The 18693-nt window shown below is 40.3% G+C and overlaps 1 protein-coding gene across 5 annotated transcripts in view; it reads right to left on the bottom strand.

The window, feature by feature from the left end:
- Positions 1-18693, bottom strand: part of Chd2 (chromodomain helicase DNA binding protein 2) — a 111269-nt gene that overhangs the window by 72628 nt on the left and 19948 nt on the right. For 4 of the 5 annotated variants that reach the window (XM_057755885.1, XM_057755886.1, XM_057755884.1 and 1 more), the window contains 7 exons: positions 17912-18143; positions 13745-13831; positions 12159-12220; positions 5513-5620; positions 3028-3168; positions 1395-1528; positions 500-725 (listed from right to left, as the gene is read on the bottom strand). In XM_057755885.1, coding sequence (XP_057611868.1) covers positions 500-725; positions 1395-1528; positions 3028-3168; positions 5513-5620; positions 12159-12220; positions 13745-13831; positions 17912-18143 — 990 coding nt within the window. The remainder of the gene's footprint in view (positions 1-499; positions 726-1394; positions 1529-3027; positions 3169-5512; positions 5621-12158; positions 12221-13744; positions 13832-17911; positions 18144-18693) is intronic. The other variant, XM_057755888.1, reaches the window with a different exon arrangement.

Genomic DNA, 18693 nt, shown 5'->3' with positions numbered 1-18693 from the left:
TATTACAACCAAGAATAATTTCAAGTGTATCAAAACCCAGAGGGCTCTAGACTATTAACCTTCACATATAAGCCACCCCAGCCTAATCAAACCAAAGTAACAACATGTTTTGAGATTGGCTCTTCATACAGCTGTCTAAATTCAAGTCACTGATTCACTTGCAGTCACTTCTTCCATCTACAAAACAGTTAACGAAACAAATAAAAATCTCACAATTTTATTGTCAAGATCAAACAACATATTTAAGAAAGGAAACGCGGCAAGTGCTCCATGAACCAGCTGTTCTTGTTAAATCTGAGAATTTAGTAGCCACACAGGAAAGCATTCACTGTCGTCACATCACAATTTCAGAAACAGAACTATAGAATGCTCAGCATTCCTTGATCAGATGATCAAGGCAAAATCTGAAATCCTAGAGAGCACTGCTCTCCACACAATTAAAAACCTCCCTTCCCGTACAGACTGAAAACACCACTTGAATTGGCAGCAGGAAGCATACCATTGTTTGATTTCGTCCTCTTTCTTCTTAAAGTTCTCCAGTTTCTTCAGGCCCTTCACTTTCTGCTGCTGTAAGGACTCTTCGCTCTCCCACGTGCTGTGGATGTAAGACCAGCCCTTCCACTTGATCAGGTACTGGATCTCACCTTCCTCCCTCTCAGGCTCAAAGGCCTCACTAGGATCTCCGTTAGCTTCAACAGCATACACAGTGGTAGATGCCCCCGTGGCTGCAAAAGGATTTGCAGTTTTAGTTCAACTTTAAAGGAAATGTAAGAAACCAGGCGAAAAAAGATCCCCACTTAAGCAATTGCCAATAAGAATCTCTCCTTGAATAAACCGAATGCCTCTGACTTACAGTAAGTGGTCAACTTACTGTTCAATTACAATTATTACAATAAGTAATTCAACTTGCAACACAGGATGGGTCCAGTAATTTTAAATATCCTGAAAATGCTACTGTTTACCTTAAAGCATGCGCAAACTTGCAGGTAAATTTGCAGGCAAATCTGTGCAAACACCTTAAAAATCAAACAGCAGCATCCTTTCCTTTTCAGTATACCTCAAAAGGCAGACCTCTTCCTCTGAGAACAGAGTAAGAAATCAAAACCTCCTCGCCTCTCCTTACTCACCTCCCCAAAGCTAAGTTAACTGCCTTACCCTCAAATAAACCAGATTGTGAGCGTGGTGGGGTGTGGTTAGGTTAGCAACACCAAGGCCTGATTCAGCTGCCAGCACTGCATATAGTGGCAATGGTAATACATGTCTGTAATCCCAGAACTTGGGAGGTAGAGGCAGGGGGTCATTGTTGAGTATATGGAAAACTGGAGGCCAGTCAAGGCTACCAGAGACCCTGTGTCAAAAATTCAGAGAATAATTTGCTCCCCAAAGACACAAACCTCCTTTCTTTCCCAGTCTTGAATCTAAGACCTTTTCAATAGTTTCACTATTATCTTGCTGTTCATCAATTCCTTCTCCAGTCATTTCAATGAGATCATCTGAATCAGTTTCAAAGTCATCATCTTCTTTGTAACTGTGTGAGAAATAATGCTGAATGAGCAGGAGACTGTACCTTCAGAATTAAACATCTCTACAGATAGCACTGGAGTACATAAGAACCACACTCTCTGACGCCAACAAATTATTCACAGGTTTTCCAATCGACAGCTCAAAACCTCCCTCGTCCCATTTCAATCACTGACACAAGTCCACAAACTAAAGAGTAGCTCATACTACACATATGAGCAAGATAAGGGAATCTACAAGGATACCCTTTATTTAGTACCAGGTAATATCTAAATTATGACGAAAAAAGTTCATAAGGAACAAAAAATTGCTATTATTTCAGACAAAAGAAAAAATTCCTAAGATTAAATGTTTCAATCATGCAATTTTATCTCCCAATAACAAAAAAATGAAATTTAATTTGACCCAAACAGTTGAGAATATTCAAACTCATACTTCTGAATTGTAAAATATAAAATGTATTTGGCCATGATAATCCCAGAACTGGGGAGACTGAGCACAGAGAGGTGATCTGAGGCTGGTCTGAGTTACACAGTAAATTCAGGATAGCCTTGACTACATAGTAAGTTCCAGGCTAGCTTAAGTTACATCAAAAACATAAAAAGAAAAGAAAAACAAAATAAAGCCTTTACAAGTAAAACACACCTAAACAGTAAATACAAGGGGGCACAGTTCAGTAGTATTGTCCTTGTATAAGCAAAGTGCTGGGTTTAATCTCCAACACAACAAAATGATAATAAGAAAACAAAGACACAATATAACACAGTAAGAAAATGAGCTAAGCTAGACACCAGCACATTAAGTCTAGCCCTACATTTAACTATCAATTGAAAACATCCAACAACTATTATCTCTAGTGCTCGGCTTCACATTGCTAATAGACCAAAAGAAAGATGCATTTGTTCTCAAAGTAAACGTACTTCACATTCTCCAGATTAAACAAAGAACATATTATCTTTATTTATTTGATCATCAATTAATGCCTTATATCCTGCAATAATAATTATTATTATTATTATACCCAAATGTCACTAGAAACAGTAAGACTCAGGAGTGATTCAGGAGTGAAAGCTCCGTCCATCATTGTTCTGAAACATCAGAACGATAGCCACCAGGACAGGACGTGACCGCGGTTGGGGCAGTGCCTAGTGAGCTGCTGTTACTCTCCTGCTCCACTGGGCTCAACACCAGTTTTCTCAGAGATGGCTAGACTCTGAAATCTACTTTATCACAGAGACTTATGTCCTTTTTTGCTTTTTGAGACAAGGCCTCACACTGTATCTCTGGCCTTTCTGAAACAAGTTATGTAGACCAGGCTGGCCTCAAAATCACAGAGATCCACCTGCCTCTGTCTCCCGAGTGCTGGGATGAAAGGCTTGTGCCACTGTGTCCTGTTCAGGCTGATTTTCTTACCTGTCAATCACATTACCTAAAACTTGAAGTCAAGGTCTAAACAGCAATGTCATTGCCATCACATCAACAAAGACCTTCCAGGCCACAACTGACCTCACATTTTTAGCAGCTCGTCGTCGAGTCTGCCTTTTGGGAGCTTCATCATCGTCGTCATCGTCATCAGAAGACTCTTGCTTTTTCCGCTTTCCACGCTGAGTCTTAGGCTGCTTTTTAACCTGAGGTTTAGGCACTGTTCTAAAATGAACAGAGAAAGAAATAGCAAAGCTTTTACTCTGTCACTTGGTGGCTATTTCAAACCTACATACTGGCATTTCCCAAAGCAGTGGCACACACAAAGAATTCACTAAAGGGGGCCAGGCATGGTATCAGACTGGAATCTCCAGCATACACGAGGTGGCAGCAGAAGGGTCGGGAGTTTAAAGCAAACCTCCACTACAGGATACTCTGGGAAAACCAAGGGGGACAGGATAACATACAATCACATAGATGTGTTTCTCCTGCCTACCTAATGAACCCTAAACAATGATCAGTAAATAATGCACAAAAAAATCGAGCGTGGCATTTCAATCTTGAGAGCTTAAACTCAGGGAGACAAAACTCAAGCTTTCCATGATGAGGTAAGGACAGGCACTAGACGAGGAGTAGACAATTTTTTCTGCAAATGGCGAGGGAGAAAATATTTTAGACTTTTTTGGCCTAGGCATAAAACTGGGACAGTGTATAAGTACTTATGCAAATAGAAGACATATATTCTTCACAACATTTTTACTGACAAAATTCAAAACAGAGATATAGGATGTTTTGGTGATATGATTAATAAGAATAGAATCATTCTAGAGAGAATGATTCACTTAACTAGGATCCAAATTTAGTACTATTACCATACTATAAGTGATAAATGTTTATCAAAAAAACTATTATAAGCCTTAAAGCCATTAAGAAAGTGTTGGTTGTGATTTGACCCCTTCCTACTCAATACTGAAAGAAGGTATATTCTGTGACTGTGGAGGTGGCTCAGTCTGTAAACTGTTTGTCACACAAGCATGATGACCTGTTCAATCCTCACAATTTACACACACATGGTGGCATGCATTTGTGATCTCAGCATCTGGGAGGTAGTGACAGTAGGACCCTTGGGGCTAGGCTGGTCAGCCAGGCTAAACCCATCACTAAGCCCAGGTCCCAGTGAGAGAGCCTCTTAAAAATCAAGGTGGACAGCTAAGTAACAACACCCAAAGGTGACCTCTGACCTACCAACACACACCAAATAAATGAATGAATGAATGATGTTAAATTTAAGGCCAGTCTGAAAGGCCAGAACTACACAGTAAGACCTTTTCTCAAAAGCCAAAAAAGAATATAAGCCTGTGTACTAAAGCTGCTCTCAGAGTCCAGTCACCCTTGAGAAACCTGGTGTTGAGCCCAGGAGGAGAGTAACAGCAGCTCACTTGACACTGCCTTAACCGAGGTCACGTCCTGTCCCGGTGGCTATCAGAACAATGGATGGACGGTGCGTTCACTCCTGAATCACTTCGAGCCTCACAGTGAATTTCTTCTGCCTTCTTATATCTGTCCTCAGTTGCCGTGTTTCACCAAAAATTACTAAAACTTGTTGCCTTCTCAACCTCTGCGCATCTCTATACAATCAGGCGCGCTGCTTTTGCTGCTTAATGCTATGGACATTATATTAAAAGAGCAATAAATATAAATATGCTTTGGACCAGCCAAAAAAGTATTTTCATCTTAAGAATTAGTTCTCACCAAGCATGGTGGCACATGGCTTGAATCCCACACTCAGGAGGCAGAGGCAGGAGGATCTCTATGAGTTTGATGGCACCAAGATCTACATAGTGAGTACCAAGACAATCAAGAAACCCTGTCTCAAAAAGCCAAAAAATAAGCCGGGCGGTGGTGGCGCACGCCTTTAATCCCAGCACTCGGGAGGCAGAGGCAGGCGGATCTCTGTGAGTTCGAGACCAGCCTGGTCTACAAGAGCTAGTTCCAGGACAGGCTCCAAAACCACAGAGAAACCTTGTCTCGAAAAACCAAAAAAAAAAAAGCCAAAAAATAAAGACAACAAGCAAAGAATCAATTCTTCCAAAAAGAATTTATAACCTGACCATACAAAAAGGGGAGGTTTTTTGTTGTTAATGTGAGGATTAAAGCAGAAGATATGGCTGCATATACCATGCCCTAAATATACTGCCACGAAAGAAACAAAGATCCACTGTCAGAGAATATGATCAGAGTCCATGATACACATATATGAAAATGCAATGAGCAAATAAATCCATTACTACTTACAATTAATACATACTAACACTAAAATAATTTAGTTTAAACCCCGTGGTATATGAAGAGGGAAAAAGTATCTCCAGTCAGAACCGCATCCATGCAAATACTCAAAAGTGATCTCAGTAGCTCAGTCACTTGGTCACTTGGTAAAGATACAGGCTAACACAAAGAAAACCAGATATCCAAATTCTACAACAGGACAATCTGTGTTGATTAGGGCTCTGGCTTCCAGTGTAACCCAGGGAGCTGAGCTAGAAGCAGACTGGGCAGGCTGGCAGCACACCTTCTGGGCACAGGCCTCCTAGCTTTTCCTTTCTTTTGTTCCTGTTCACTCTCTGCACTGGTGCCTTGTTCATGTTCATCTTCTGAGGGGTCCTGCTTCCATTTTTCTCTGTGATCAAAAAAGCAAAACAAATTTTTCCTTTAAGAATTCATAAGCTAAATGATCTCAAAAAATAAATTCCAAATGTAGTATCTGAAACACAGAACATATGTATTTTAGATATTATATTTTATATTTTTGGGTTTTGTTACTCTGAGTTATATACCATCTATTCCTAGTTTAACTCTGGTAACATAAATGGAGAATATGGGTATAATTTTCAAACCACCTTTTCTGGGGTAGAAAAATTCTGATACCCATTCTATTTTGTTCACCACTGTCTGAATCCAAAAGATTCCCAAGTTTTAACATACATCAGAACTAGCAAAAGAGCTTGCTTCTTACTCAAAAGCTGTCAATCAAGACAGCTCGGAATTCTAATAGCACACATGATGCTGATATTGGGTAGAAATGTATTTGAAAGCATTACAAGAACGAATTTTGCTGGATAGAAATGTATTTGAAAACATTACAAGGACGAATTTTGCTGGATAGAAATGTATTTGAAAACATTACAAGAACGAATTTTGCTGGATAGAAATGTATTTGAAAGCATTACAAGAACGAATTTTGCTGGGTAGAAATGTATTTGAAAACATTACAAGAACGAATTTTGCTGGACTAGGCAAGTACTCTCTCACTAAGGTCCACCTGCAGACTATATGAAATGTTTTAGTTTTTAGAACATAATTAAGGAAACAGTCCCTAAATAAATTTTCATTGCTGAAGCTGCCACCTTAAGACTGTTCTGTTTCTAAGACCTAGTTTTGAATTAGTAGAGAAAGGAAGTGTTCTTTTGTTTCTCGAGATCCTACAAGGTTTGAAAGAGTCATAACCTACAGGTGTCCTTCTACTTTTAATCTCTTAAAGGCTAACCATGACACCACAGGGACCTAACTCATTTCTCACCTGTAGTGAACAAAGTATGTAATAGCTACTAGGCATGAAAAGACCTAGGAAAAAACCCGACAGGCACAAGCTTGAGGTTCCTCTGTAAACAAAACAATTACCACTGTACCCATGGGTTCCCTTAACAGAGGTCATAACAAAGATGCTTGATACAGAACTGCCAAGTCAAATTAATATTCATCATAGGACAAGTCAAGAAAAACAGTGCTAGATTGCTCCAAAAAGGGGTTGATCTGTAGATTCCTGAGGCCCTTCCTAATAGCTGCAAGAGTTACTAATTAGGCCGGGCGGTGGTGGCGCACGCCTTTAATCCCAGCACTCGGGAGGCAGAGGCAGGCGGATCTCTGTGAGTTCGAGGCCAGCCTGGTCTACAAGAGCTAGTTCCAGGACAGGAACCAAAAGCTACAGAGAAACCCTGTCTCGAAAAAAAAAAAAAAAAGTTACTAATTAGTTAATACAACAACTTCAGCTCCCCCTGAACTAGCTGAAGCTTGGGGAGGAGAATCAACCCTTTCATGAAATGGCAATCTAACACTTTCATGTACATTAGTCAGATTCAATCGTTGACTCCTTGCACAGAGATGGATACAAAAGCTGATAAATAGAAATGGCCTTGGTTAAATAATGAAATTAACTAATGAACGAGCCCTGAGTTTTTGAGTCACCATGTTGAGTACTTTTGTAGAGAGACTAGATAGTAAGCCCTGTTACTGGTTTCTATCTATCAGTCTATATTTAAAGCAAAACTTCCCCCAAGTGGTGGTGATGCACTTGGGAGGCAGAGACAGGTGGATATCTGCAAGTTTAAGGACAGTCTGGTCTACATAACCAATTACAAGATAGCTAGGGCTGTTACACAGAAAAACCCGATCTCCAAACCTCCCCTGACCAAAAGGACTTTCTTGTATCTACCTGTACTCTGCTATCTAGCTTGTTCTGCTTACTCAAGGTCTAGAATAATAAAATTTTGCTAAAGAATACAAGGAAGCCAGACACAACAGTGTACTCAAGACAGAGCAACGATGAGTTCAAAACCAATCTTGGCTACAAGAGAAACCCTGTCTCAAGAAACAACAACAAAAGGAATCTAAGTTATAGAAGTTGATAGCCAAGAAGATGGAAGAGAAAGTGACTCCTACACTCGGAAAACTGGGATGTGAGTCAGCAGTCGACCTAGGGCTCTGAAAAAGTCATTTACCGTCCAAAGTCATGCTGCAAAACCTGGACTCCCAGGAACGAGTCTCAAAAACATGGACATTTAAGGACCAGGGGAAAGTATTATCAATAAAATCCAGAGTCAAATAATCTGATCGAGGGCTATCAATGAAGCTCACTAGACCTAGAGCATCACTAGGGCTACCAGTGAGGGCCACTAGAGCCAGGAAATCACTATGGTTATCAACGAGGCCCACTAAGGGCATTACTAGGGTTATCACTAAGGCTCACTAGAGCTAGGACTATCAATGAGGCGCCTGACAAAGGATACAGCAAACTAAAAAGAGAAAGTGTTGAGGCCAGAGTATCCCAGTGAAAAGTTGGTGTGGTATAACACTAAAGTAGGGGATTTGTGTGTGTGTTCTGGTTACCTGGTTATAATAGATAAGAATATTAAAGTAGTTATCTTCTGTATTATCAGATTACAAAGGTGGGATGTTACTATTTTATCAGCAAGATATTAAAATGTATTTCTAAGTCCTCGGTTTCAATCATGAATAAACATTTATTGTTAGCAATTTAAAAAGAAAAAAAAAAGTTATATACAACCAGGAGAGCTTGGGCTCTTCCAGCATAGGAATGTAAAAGGAAAAAACTGGTCAAATCAACTGGTCTAAAGCCTAGGGAGATGTTCTTCCTTGAAGACTAAGTCCACTAAGAAAGTTACTTGTATGTACAGCAAACCTCACACCTATTATTCCCAATCATAATCCATACAAGACCCTTAAAGACTGTTGGGAGCTATAGATCCCTTGCTCCCTTGATTTTCTTTGCCTGCCTCAGACCCTTTGCCTGCTGGAGTGAACTGAGCAAAACAACTTGTTTTCCTCTGTTCTGAGCAGACACCAGCTGCTCTGAGCACAAGACCCTGATGGCAGGCTGGTGAGTCTGCAGCTGAAAGATCCAAGAACTGGGGTGTGGCCAGAGCCCTAGATAAGCTACCCCTGAGCACAAGAGACTTGGCACTCTGGTATCAAGAGGACCCATGTCTCTTGTCTCTCCGTTTACGTGTCTTTGTATGTTTTTTAAGTCTCTCAGCCCAGTTCCTGCCTCGCGGACAGACCCGTAGCGGCATGGGAGTTATAGGAGTAACACCGTATAGCACATAGTACAGGACCGTTTGGGGGTTTTACAAAAGACCCAGGAAAAATTACAGTCAAGCTCATACATTCCAGAATATATAGACAAACAGAGGGGCAGGTGTTTGAAATTGGGCACATTATGTTTTAATTTTCAAGAACAAGGAAAGAAAAAGTATCTATTTGGTTTGGTTTTTCTGAAACAGGAACTCACTATACACCTCTGCCTGCCCTGAAACTTACTAAATAAACAAGGCTGGCCTTGAGGTCGCCAAGACACACCTACTGTTTTCAGCCTCTGCCTCCCAAGAACTGGGATTACAAGTGTTTGTCAGCATGCCCCACAAGGAGAAAGAAGCAGTGAAGAATAAGCAAAAATGAACATCAACTTCCTGACCTCACACACATACAGCTCTTAGACAAGTAAAATTGCTCATTTCTTATGGAAAGCCAACTAAAAGCGCCTTTTCAAAGGAGACTCCCCAGTCACCCATACTCTGTAGATCCCACTGCAGTAAAGAGGCAAGAACTTGGACCTGACTCAGCAGTTAAGAGCACGGGCTGCTCCTCCAGAGGACCCGACTTTGGTTCCTATCACCACATGGAGGCTCACAACCATCCAGAACTCCAGTTCCAGGGGAGGCACACACTCTTCTCTGAATACTAAGGGCAGTAGGTATACACAGGTGAGTATATTTACTTGCAGACAAAACACCAGTACACATAAAATAAATACATTTAAGAGAAAAAGAGAGCCAAGAATTTGATTAAAAACTATTTCACTTAACAAAGGAAACATCAACAAAAAATTTCCCAAATTTGAAGGATTGTGGAAAAAAAACTACCAAAATATAGCTAATGAGACTCCAAAGAAATGTAAACAAGCAGTTCAAATACTAATCAGCTGGGAACTTCGACTTTCATTATCACAAAAGGGAGGCTGTGGAACGTAGACAACTGACTCCCATCTAAGCAGGCAGTGAGCAAAAGCCACTTTTAAATATAATGGGCCTGGATACTGGTGCAAGGGCTTTACTGAACACGCTAAGTGCCAAAGAGAATTCCTTTTCTTCTTAAAAGACACAGCAGGAAAAGAAGAAACTGGCTTCTAGATAGCATATATCCCCACGCCAGAATACTTTCACCAACAATTCCAATCTCAGACTAATAATGACTCAGTTTCATTTTGATGTAAATCCGTGACAGATTCCCAATTCAAAACATTGAAAATGAATAAATTATTCTCTCCCTCTCTCTCAAATACACATCCCCATACACAGTAGATTCCATTACACTTGTTATTAGCTCAGAGTGCCAGTCATATGCAAAGTATGATGCCTTCCCATAATGTGATCAAGAACATTTCAGAAAACATCCCATAAAGCTATTAGACAGGAAGAAAACAACAACCAAAAAAAAAAAGCAGAAGAGTCATAGCTCATGAGACTGAAGCACAAGGAAAACCTAAGCCATCCCTGCTTAGAGCTTGCAGTCTCCAACTCCAAGTCAGTACATAAAACACAATAGAAACTGGGTGTATTCAGGCAAGACAATATTAAATACTGCTCTACAAAGTTCTTTAAAATATACATATAATTGCCGTGCGGTGGTGGCGCACGCCTTTAATCCCAGCACTCGGGAGGCAGAGGCAGGCGGATCTCTGTGAGTTCGAGACCAGCCTGGTCTACAAGAGCTAGTTCCAGGACAGGCTCCAAAACCACAGAGAAACCCTGTCTCGAAAAAACCAAAAAAAATATATATATACACACACACACATATAATGTAACCACTTCTATTCATTACTGAGCAGGCAGAATTTGTATTAATATTCTAGAAATTGGTTTAAGAAATTCAAATTTGCCCAACCATTAGACAACATGTAACTGCAGACCTTAGTGGAAAATATTCCTGAATTGGTATACTAAGTTTTGGACATCTACATTTTTCAAAAAGGGGCTACAGAATTCATACAGTTAAAGGGGCAGTACACCATGGAAATGGAAAGGGCTGCTATTTAAAAATCTTACCATGTTTTCACTACACAGAATTTTTTTAACTAGAAATAATGAACAGCTAGGTAAAGGGGGACTCGCTTGTAATCCTGGAACTTGGAGAGTGAAGGCCTTGACTACATAGTGAGTAAATAAAGACAACAATGAGCAGCAGAGGGTGCCACCTTCCTGTAATCTCATCATCAGACTGAAGCGAGTGATCACTGTAAATTTGAGGCTAGCCTGGGCAATAAAACAAGATTTGCCTCAAAAATAATAAAAATTAAAAATAAAAATACCTATCCTGAAGTTAGGGTTTGTGGCACAAACCTGTAATCTCAACGGGGAAGCACAGTCAAGAAAATCTGCTACAGTTCAAGACCAGCCTGGTCTACAAAGTGAATTCCAGGCAAGGTATATGGTTAAGGCAAAAATGATATTCTATCTTTAAAAAATTTTTAAAGAAAAAAATATGAACTATTACATATAAATCAGAGGGTTATTCATGGTGGTATGCACCTGTAATTCCAGGATTTGGAAAAGAAAGGCATAAAAATAAAGAGCTCAAAGTCATCCTCAGCTACATAATAAGACCAAGGTCAAACTAGGGCACTTGAGACCCTATGTGATAATAAACAAGGCCAGTGAGATGGTTCAGCAGATAGTTTCTCAGCTCCAAGCATGATAACCTGTCTTCCATCTCCCAAGCACACATCAGACTCCCACAAGCTGTTCTCTGACCTCCACAAGTACACTCACATACATATACATACAAAAAAATTATTTTAATTTAATTGTAAGAAAAAACTTAATTTCCAAAATGAATGAGTATATAACTAAGGGTTTAATTCAATGGTAGAGTGCTTGCCTATAGCATGTGTGATGCCCTAAATTCAATCTCTAGTGCTAACCGAAGGAAAAAAAAACAATAATAATAAATAACAATAAAGAACAAAGTATAATCTGTTATAAAGTATTTTAACTCTAAGCTCAAGAATTAAAATCTTCTAGTCTATAAACTATAATCTTAGAATTATACTGAAACAGTACATATTTCATAACAAATACGTGTTCAAGCAATATAAACCTTATCACGTCAACATGAGAAGTGGCCAGTTTAAATCTGGTCCTCACTTACTAAATATGCCAATATCTACTTTGCTATTTATGTTTACTTTCAAGAAAAAATTAACTGAGTTAACTTAAGCTGAAGCTATATGGAATGCTTCTATGCTAAACTGAGACTCCTGGAGGGCAGTAACCCAAACCAGGAGATCCGGGCTAGACAGAAAAGAAAGATGTAGACATGCTCACAACTATCAGATGCCGGCATCTCCCCCATGAAAGACTTACTGTTTTTTCAGCTGCCTCTGGCCTCTTCTTTTTGGACTCCCGCTCTCAGACCCGCTACTTGCCTTCAATGTGTGAGGGGGGAAATGATTACAGACTTTAGTTCACAGTGAGACTTTCGACAGAATGAAACCTAAGCACTTGCTAGGTGGAGCCCACTCTTTCACTTTGAAAAAAACTCAATGTCACTTTCTTTCTCAAGGCTATACTTAGCTCAGACACCCAGAGCAGTAACATCAAATACAACTTCCTACACCTGTTCTATAACTATAATGTCCAACACAGTGAGCCATCAGCCCCGTGTGAACTCAGCACTTAAAATGTGCTTACTAGGGCTGAGGAATAAATTCTAAATATAAATTTTAAAAGCCACATGTGTTGGCAGTAACTGTACAGGATGCTGCAGATCTAAAACAACGTATAAAATACCAAATTTAGTGAGTGCACCTTAACGGCACTGCCGCTGATGTATCCACTTTATACTTGATGAAAGAGCATCTGAATCATAATGAAGAGCTAACAGCACTAGGCTAAAGACACTGAGACAGCTTCTTGCCTTAAATGAAGCAAAATGGCACTCCCTCTAAGACTGATAGTCTGGGTTCCTACTGAGTATATACTGATTTATGAACCAGGAAGGACAGACATATGTGACTGGACACAAGGACTAAGGCTCAGTGGCCCAAGACACTATGGGAAAAGGAAGCACAGACACATCAGCTCAGAAGTCACTCAGAACTCAAACCGCATGTACATGCAGGTGTTGGCATGAATCTGATTTTCAGAGGACATTTGCTGAAAACCCATACCTAACTTCCCAACATTTGGCTATCAATCACATAACTTCCACTGGAAGAATGTTACATAGCTTTAAAAAAAAAAAAAAAAAAAAAAAGAACAATCCTCCTATGGCAGAAAGGGGACATTTCACTGAGGCAAGAGTATCCCCTCAGAATCTACCTACAAACCTAATACACAGAGGTTTCACAAAACAATGACACAACCTGAGAAACATGAAACAAGTCCAGTTCTAAGGATGTGCGAACCCAAATATTACTGGCTTTAAAAATCACCAGTGTAGGCACCTTAGATGGATGTAGTTACATGACGGGGGCTTGCTAAGAATGCACAAGTACCAAGACTCTGCCCCATCATTAAAAAATAGAAAATAAAGTACTCCATCTCTCTTAAGTAGACCAGAAATTGAGTAAAGAAAAACAAAAGACATTAAACACTCCTCTTTCCTTTCTCTGGAGTAAATCCAAAATCATTTCCATGTTCCAGTCGTTCAGCAATTAAACAAAACATTTGGTATCTAAAGTTAACTGGCCACAATCGGGTATACTCTGAGAAATTTAACTTTAAATCAACTTTAAATTAAGTCACACCATACAATAGAAAAATGAAGCATTGACTATTATGTGTTTGCTAAGTATTAACTTCTTGCCCCACTCTCTGTTCATACAAAAGCCAACAGATTCTCTTTCAGCTGCCTCACTTGAGTCTTTTCAATAGTTATATACACCAGTCAAGGATGATGAGGTAAGACAGAGAACCAAAACACATCCCCTCCAATCATTTTTTCTTACCTCTTCCTTAATATTAAATCGTGATGGTTCTTGTCTGCTTCGGTTTGATCGCCTAACCCCATAAACATCAGGATATTCTTCCCACATCTGCAAAATTTAATAGACCGCACATGAATCATTTCCTTAACTACATTGCTATTATCATTATTAGAATCAAACACAATCACGTCACTAAATATCCAAAGGATTGTTATGCTAGTTTTGAGAGAAAGCTAACCAGTATCCTTTCAAAAGAACAGGCATTAAAAAAGTTTAACAATGCCTTCATGCTCTTCAATGTGTTGAGCACTGCTTACTGTCACTGAACTAAAATATCCAGTTCCTTCCACAAAATACAAATTACTAAAGAATTCCGAAATTTCCTGATATTTGCAGTTTCAATTATAAACAACAAATAAAAACAAAAATCGCAAGCAGAAGAGCCCACAGAATCTAATCAAACAAGACAGCACTCCTGCTACAAGTTCTCCAGATGAGAACCAGCGCCATTTCTTCCTAGCCCTCCTGCTTCAATCCCTAGTAATTGGCTTCAGACTTTTGCTAACAATTATCAGCAATTTGAAAAGGCAACCTTCAAGGAGGGGCTGGCTCTTCCACTCTCTTCCCTACAGATGACTATGCTTACGTACACTCTGCTTTTTTACATAAAGCCACAGGAAAGCCACAGGAATCTGAATGGACTGTGGAACACTGGCGTGAAGCTGTTTAATCATGGTCAAACATATGGATCAGATGTTAAAAAGCCAAGCTTAGGAACAGGGGCTTTATTAAAAACAGAAGCAGCAGCTAATGTCATGAAAGCATTTGGAAATTCCAGACAGTATATGCAAAGGAGGAGGAGCCACTGTCTAAGGCCAGAGAAATGTCTGCACCTAACTATGCTTTCCTGAGGAAACCAGACAGTACACAGTCTATGCTATATGGCTATTTCACTCTGAAACTCTAATGGGAAATCAACCACAAAGTATCTAGATGGGGGGAGGGGTGACACATGACACCATGTCCCAAAACAAGCAGCATTTCTAAGTCTAGAACAGCACTGGAAACAAGTGCCATTGTTTCTTTCTCTTAAAAGTTTTAATATGATGAATAAACCAGACATGCCTAATCCAGGAGGCAGAGAAACACAGGTCACTGTACTTTCAAAGACAGCCTGGTCTACACAGTGAGCTCCAGGACAGCCAGGATGGCATACTGAGATACTAACAAGGAAAATAAAAAGTAGAAAACTGCCCTTAAAAAGCCAAAACTGATCAAAGATTAAACAGCAACAATAACAAAAAAAAAGTCACTAGGCAAAGGAGGACAGTATTAACCAGTGACAAAAAAAAATAAAAAGAAAAGAAAGCTATGGTAAGCTGAAAAACAAGGAATAAACTGAAAAGAAAAGCAAACAAGATAAAATAGCTCAGGAATAGGCTATTGGAACTAAAATCCAACACAATTATAAGATTAGGACTCAATGTTGTTAGATTACCTAAAAGGGCTTTAGCATTACCCAAATTTTATTTTATTTTATTTATTTATTTATTTTTATTTTTTGGTTTTTCGAGACAGGGTTTCTCTGTAGCTTTGGAGCCTGTCCTGGAACTCCCCTTGTAGACCAGGCTGGCCTCGAACTCATAGAGATCCGCCGCCTCTGCCTCCCCAGTGCTGGGATTAAAGGCATGCGCCACCACCGCCTGGCTTATTACCCAAATTTTAAAGGACAAAAGACCCAAGCATGAGTTAGAAGCGATCAAGTGGGAGGAAAGTAAAGCCCAACACACAGGAGCAGGCTGGCAGAGAACAAGTGAGAGACGCGTGCACTAGCCTTTCTGCCCACGCCCACACCTAGACCTGTACAGCCTCTGCTACACCAGAGGAATTATCTGCACGATCCCGCAGAGAGCCTCTGCTACACCAGAGGAATTATCTGCACGACCCAGCAGAGAACTTCTCGGCGCCTATTTTACCTGAGCGGATAGAGCACGCTAATGCGGCCACACCAATCAGCCCTGGCACTCGCAGTCTCGCCTACGTATGCTGGCTCCAGGGCTGCAGCTGTGCTCCAAGTCACACTACTGCACTGCTTACCACACAGCAGCTTGTATGATTTGTCCTTTAGAGGCTACCTAATTCTGCTCTTCCAAAAAAGAGCTGACACGCGAACTCGCTCACTACTGTGTGCCCTTACACAGGTAATAAAACTTTCCTCCTGTGAGGGGAAGGTGGGGGAAGCTAGACTATAAACAGGATGTATATATGTATACAAAGCAGTATTTTCGGAATTTCTCATTTATGGTAATTCCTCTATTATTTTTACCTATGCATTTTTACCTTTTTAGTACTGATTACCTTAACCACTAAAAAACTTACTGATATTTGCAATTTTATCTTAAAAATATTATGCATGTTTGTATATGTACATATGTATGTATATATGTATGTATTTTTCTGGTAAAATCTGAATACACAAATCCAATCTCAGAATGCTTTCTCACACCAGGAATAGTGCAAATAACTGCCTGGAAGTCCAGCTCAGTAGACTGGACAGCTCAGTAAACTGGACACCCTCTTTTGGCCTCTTCAAGGATCAGCACACATACACCCACTAAGAAAAAAAAAAAAGCTAGGAGCAGGGGGTGGGTTGTCATGCCTGCCTTTAATTGCAGGTGGATCTCTGTGAGTTCGAGGCCAGCCTGGCCTACATATTGAGTTCCAGGACAGCCAGGGCTACATAATAAGATCCTGTCAGCAAACAAAACAGAAAAATCTACTAAGTGTTTCTAAGCCTGGCCATCTGCTGGCCCCTAAAAGTCAAACACCATTACACGGCAACTTTCCTGACAACTGAAATAACTATTCAACCCAAGTCTGTCTCCAGAGCTCCAAATGTTTCTTCTCATGTTGTCTGAAAATGTTCACTGCTGCCTACAATTTAGTATAGCTTATATAAAAGCTAGTATGTAGAATATATATTTGCATCTTAGATTATAGCTTAAATTTGAAAAATGACAGCATAAAACTTAATTTTATTAAGCTTCCTCCCACTCACCAAAGCCTAGGGCCAAACCCAGAGCCTTGTGCTTGCTAGGCAAGTGCTCTACCACTGAGCTAAATCCCCAACCCCAGGATCTTTTTCTTTTTTTTAAGAAACAAAAAACAGGGCTGGAGAGATGGCTCAGAGGTTAAGAGCACTGACTGCTCTTCCGGAGGTCCTGAGTTCAATTCCCAGCAACCACATGGTGGCTCACAACCATCTGTAATGAGATCTGGTGCCCTCTTCTGGCCTGCAGGCATGGAAGCTGAACACTATGTACATAATAAATAAATCTTAAAAAAAAAAAAAAAAAGAAAAGAAAAAACAGTATTCTTCTGTAGTGGTTCACACAGAATTCTCTCAAATAAAATCTCCCAAGTTCAAATGTGGTGGGCTGGGAAGCAGCTTAGCTGGCATAGTGCTTATCTAGCATGCTCAAAATAGCACTGCAGAAAACCACAAGATAGAGGGACAGGCCTCTCATCCCAGCAGGAGGGAGAGGAAGGAAGATGAGGAGTTCAAGACCATCTTTGGTTGCAGTGAGTTCAGGGTCAACCTGAACTACATGATATCTTATCCAAAAATAGGTTCAGACACCTGCTGATGAAGCCACACAATCACTAATTCTTTTCCACCAAAAAAAAGGAATGTATTAAAGTTTAGAATCAATGTGAAAATGTTTTGCAAGTTAATGTGTAGCCTTTTGTAGTCTTTGCTATAAGACTCTTTTCTAATAAGCAACGTGCAGCTACACTTAGGCAAGAAGTCTCCTTATGACAGTGTGATGGTCAGGGCTGTAATGCCAGCACACTGGGTTAAAAGAGGAACATCTTGAATTCCAGGCCACACCAGGCTATATACTGTAAGATAATGCCTGAAAAAAAGGTCGAGTAGGGAGGGAAGGACTAACCAGGTATAATGGTGCACACCTATCATCTCAGCACTTAGGAGACAGCTACAGGAGGATCAAGAGTACAAAGCCAGTCTTGGCTGTATGGCAAGCAAGTTTCTGGCTAGCCAAAGGTAAACGAGATCGTATCTCCAGAAACAGACAAACCAAAAGAAACACTAATCAATCTTCTTTGGAAACTCTGAGTGCTGGTCCTGGATAGGAGCAAATTTGCAATAGACAGCCCAGGAGGTACCTTCTTCACATCAGCTATCCGTTCCTTCTTAGAGGCAGGCTTCTCTTTGGCTTCTGGAAGGACTGGTTGGGATTTGGAACCTGCTGATTCACTCTCCGATTCTGATTGACTCTCAGAAGATTCAGAACTGCTATTGGACTCGCTGCCATGTCCACTTCCGGGATCGCTGCCCTGCTCACTTTCCGACTGACTGCCAGAGTCTGAACCTGAAGCTTCTTCAGAGGCCGAATGACTTCATTTAATGTAGAGACAGGACAGAGAGAGAAAACTCAGAATCATTTAAGGACTGCCACAGAAATAGGTTTTTAAATCCTCTGGTAATGTCTTCAGACCATTATTTCAGCGATTAAACACCCACATCTTCAAATTCACTTTTATTCTTGTGCTGCAGATAATACTTTCCTACCATTTTCAACCTTGACTTTGTATTTTGTTGAAACCATACATACACATTCTCACATTCCAGTGAACATAGACCCTCCTCATTCTGATGAGGTAAAACTATATAGCTTCAAGTATTTAAGGTACACTAAGACCTCACTGAAACACTAGAACTAAGTCACCTTAATACCAATGCCCCCTTCAAAATAAAAAACAGTAATTCAAAAATGAGAAAAACAACATATCCCCCCCCCCCAAGAAGAATGCAATTATCCAATCAGCAGTTCTCGTTTCGGGGTCAGACTCGGGTAGGGAGCTACACACACCATCTGTAGGTCACAGGCCCTGCCTCCACAGCACTGACTCTAATGCTGGTCCTCCCACGGACCTGATAATGGCCT

Source organism: Chionomys nivalis, chromosome 23 (genome assembly GCF_950005125.1).
Source record: "Chionomys nivalis chromosome 23, mChiNiv1.1, whole genome shotgun sequence".
Classification (NCBI taxonomy): Eukaryota; Metazoa; Chordata; class Mammalia; order Rodentia; family Cricetidae; genus Chionomys; species Chionomys nivalis.
The sequence above is the reverse complement of the archived record's forward strand: the minus strand, read 5'-3'. Positions and strand labels throughout refer to the sequence as shown.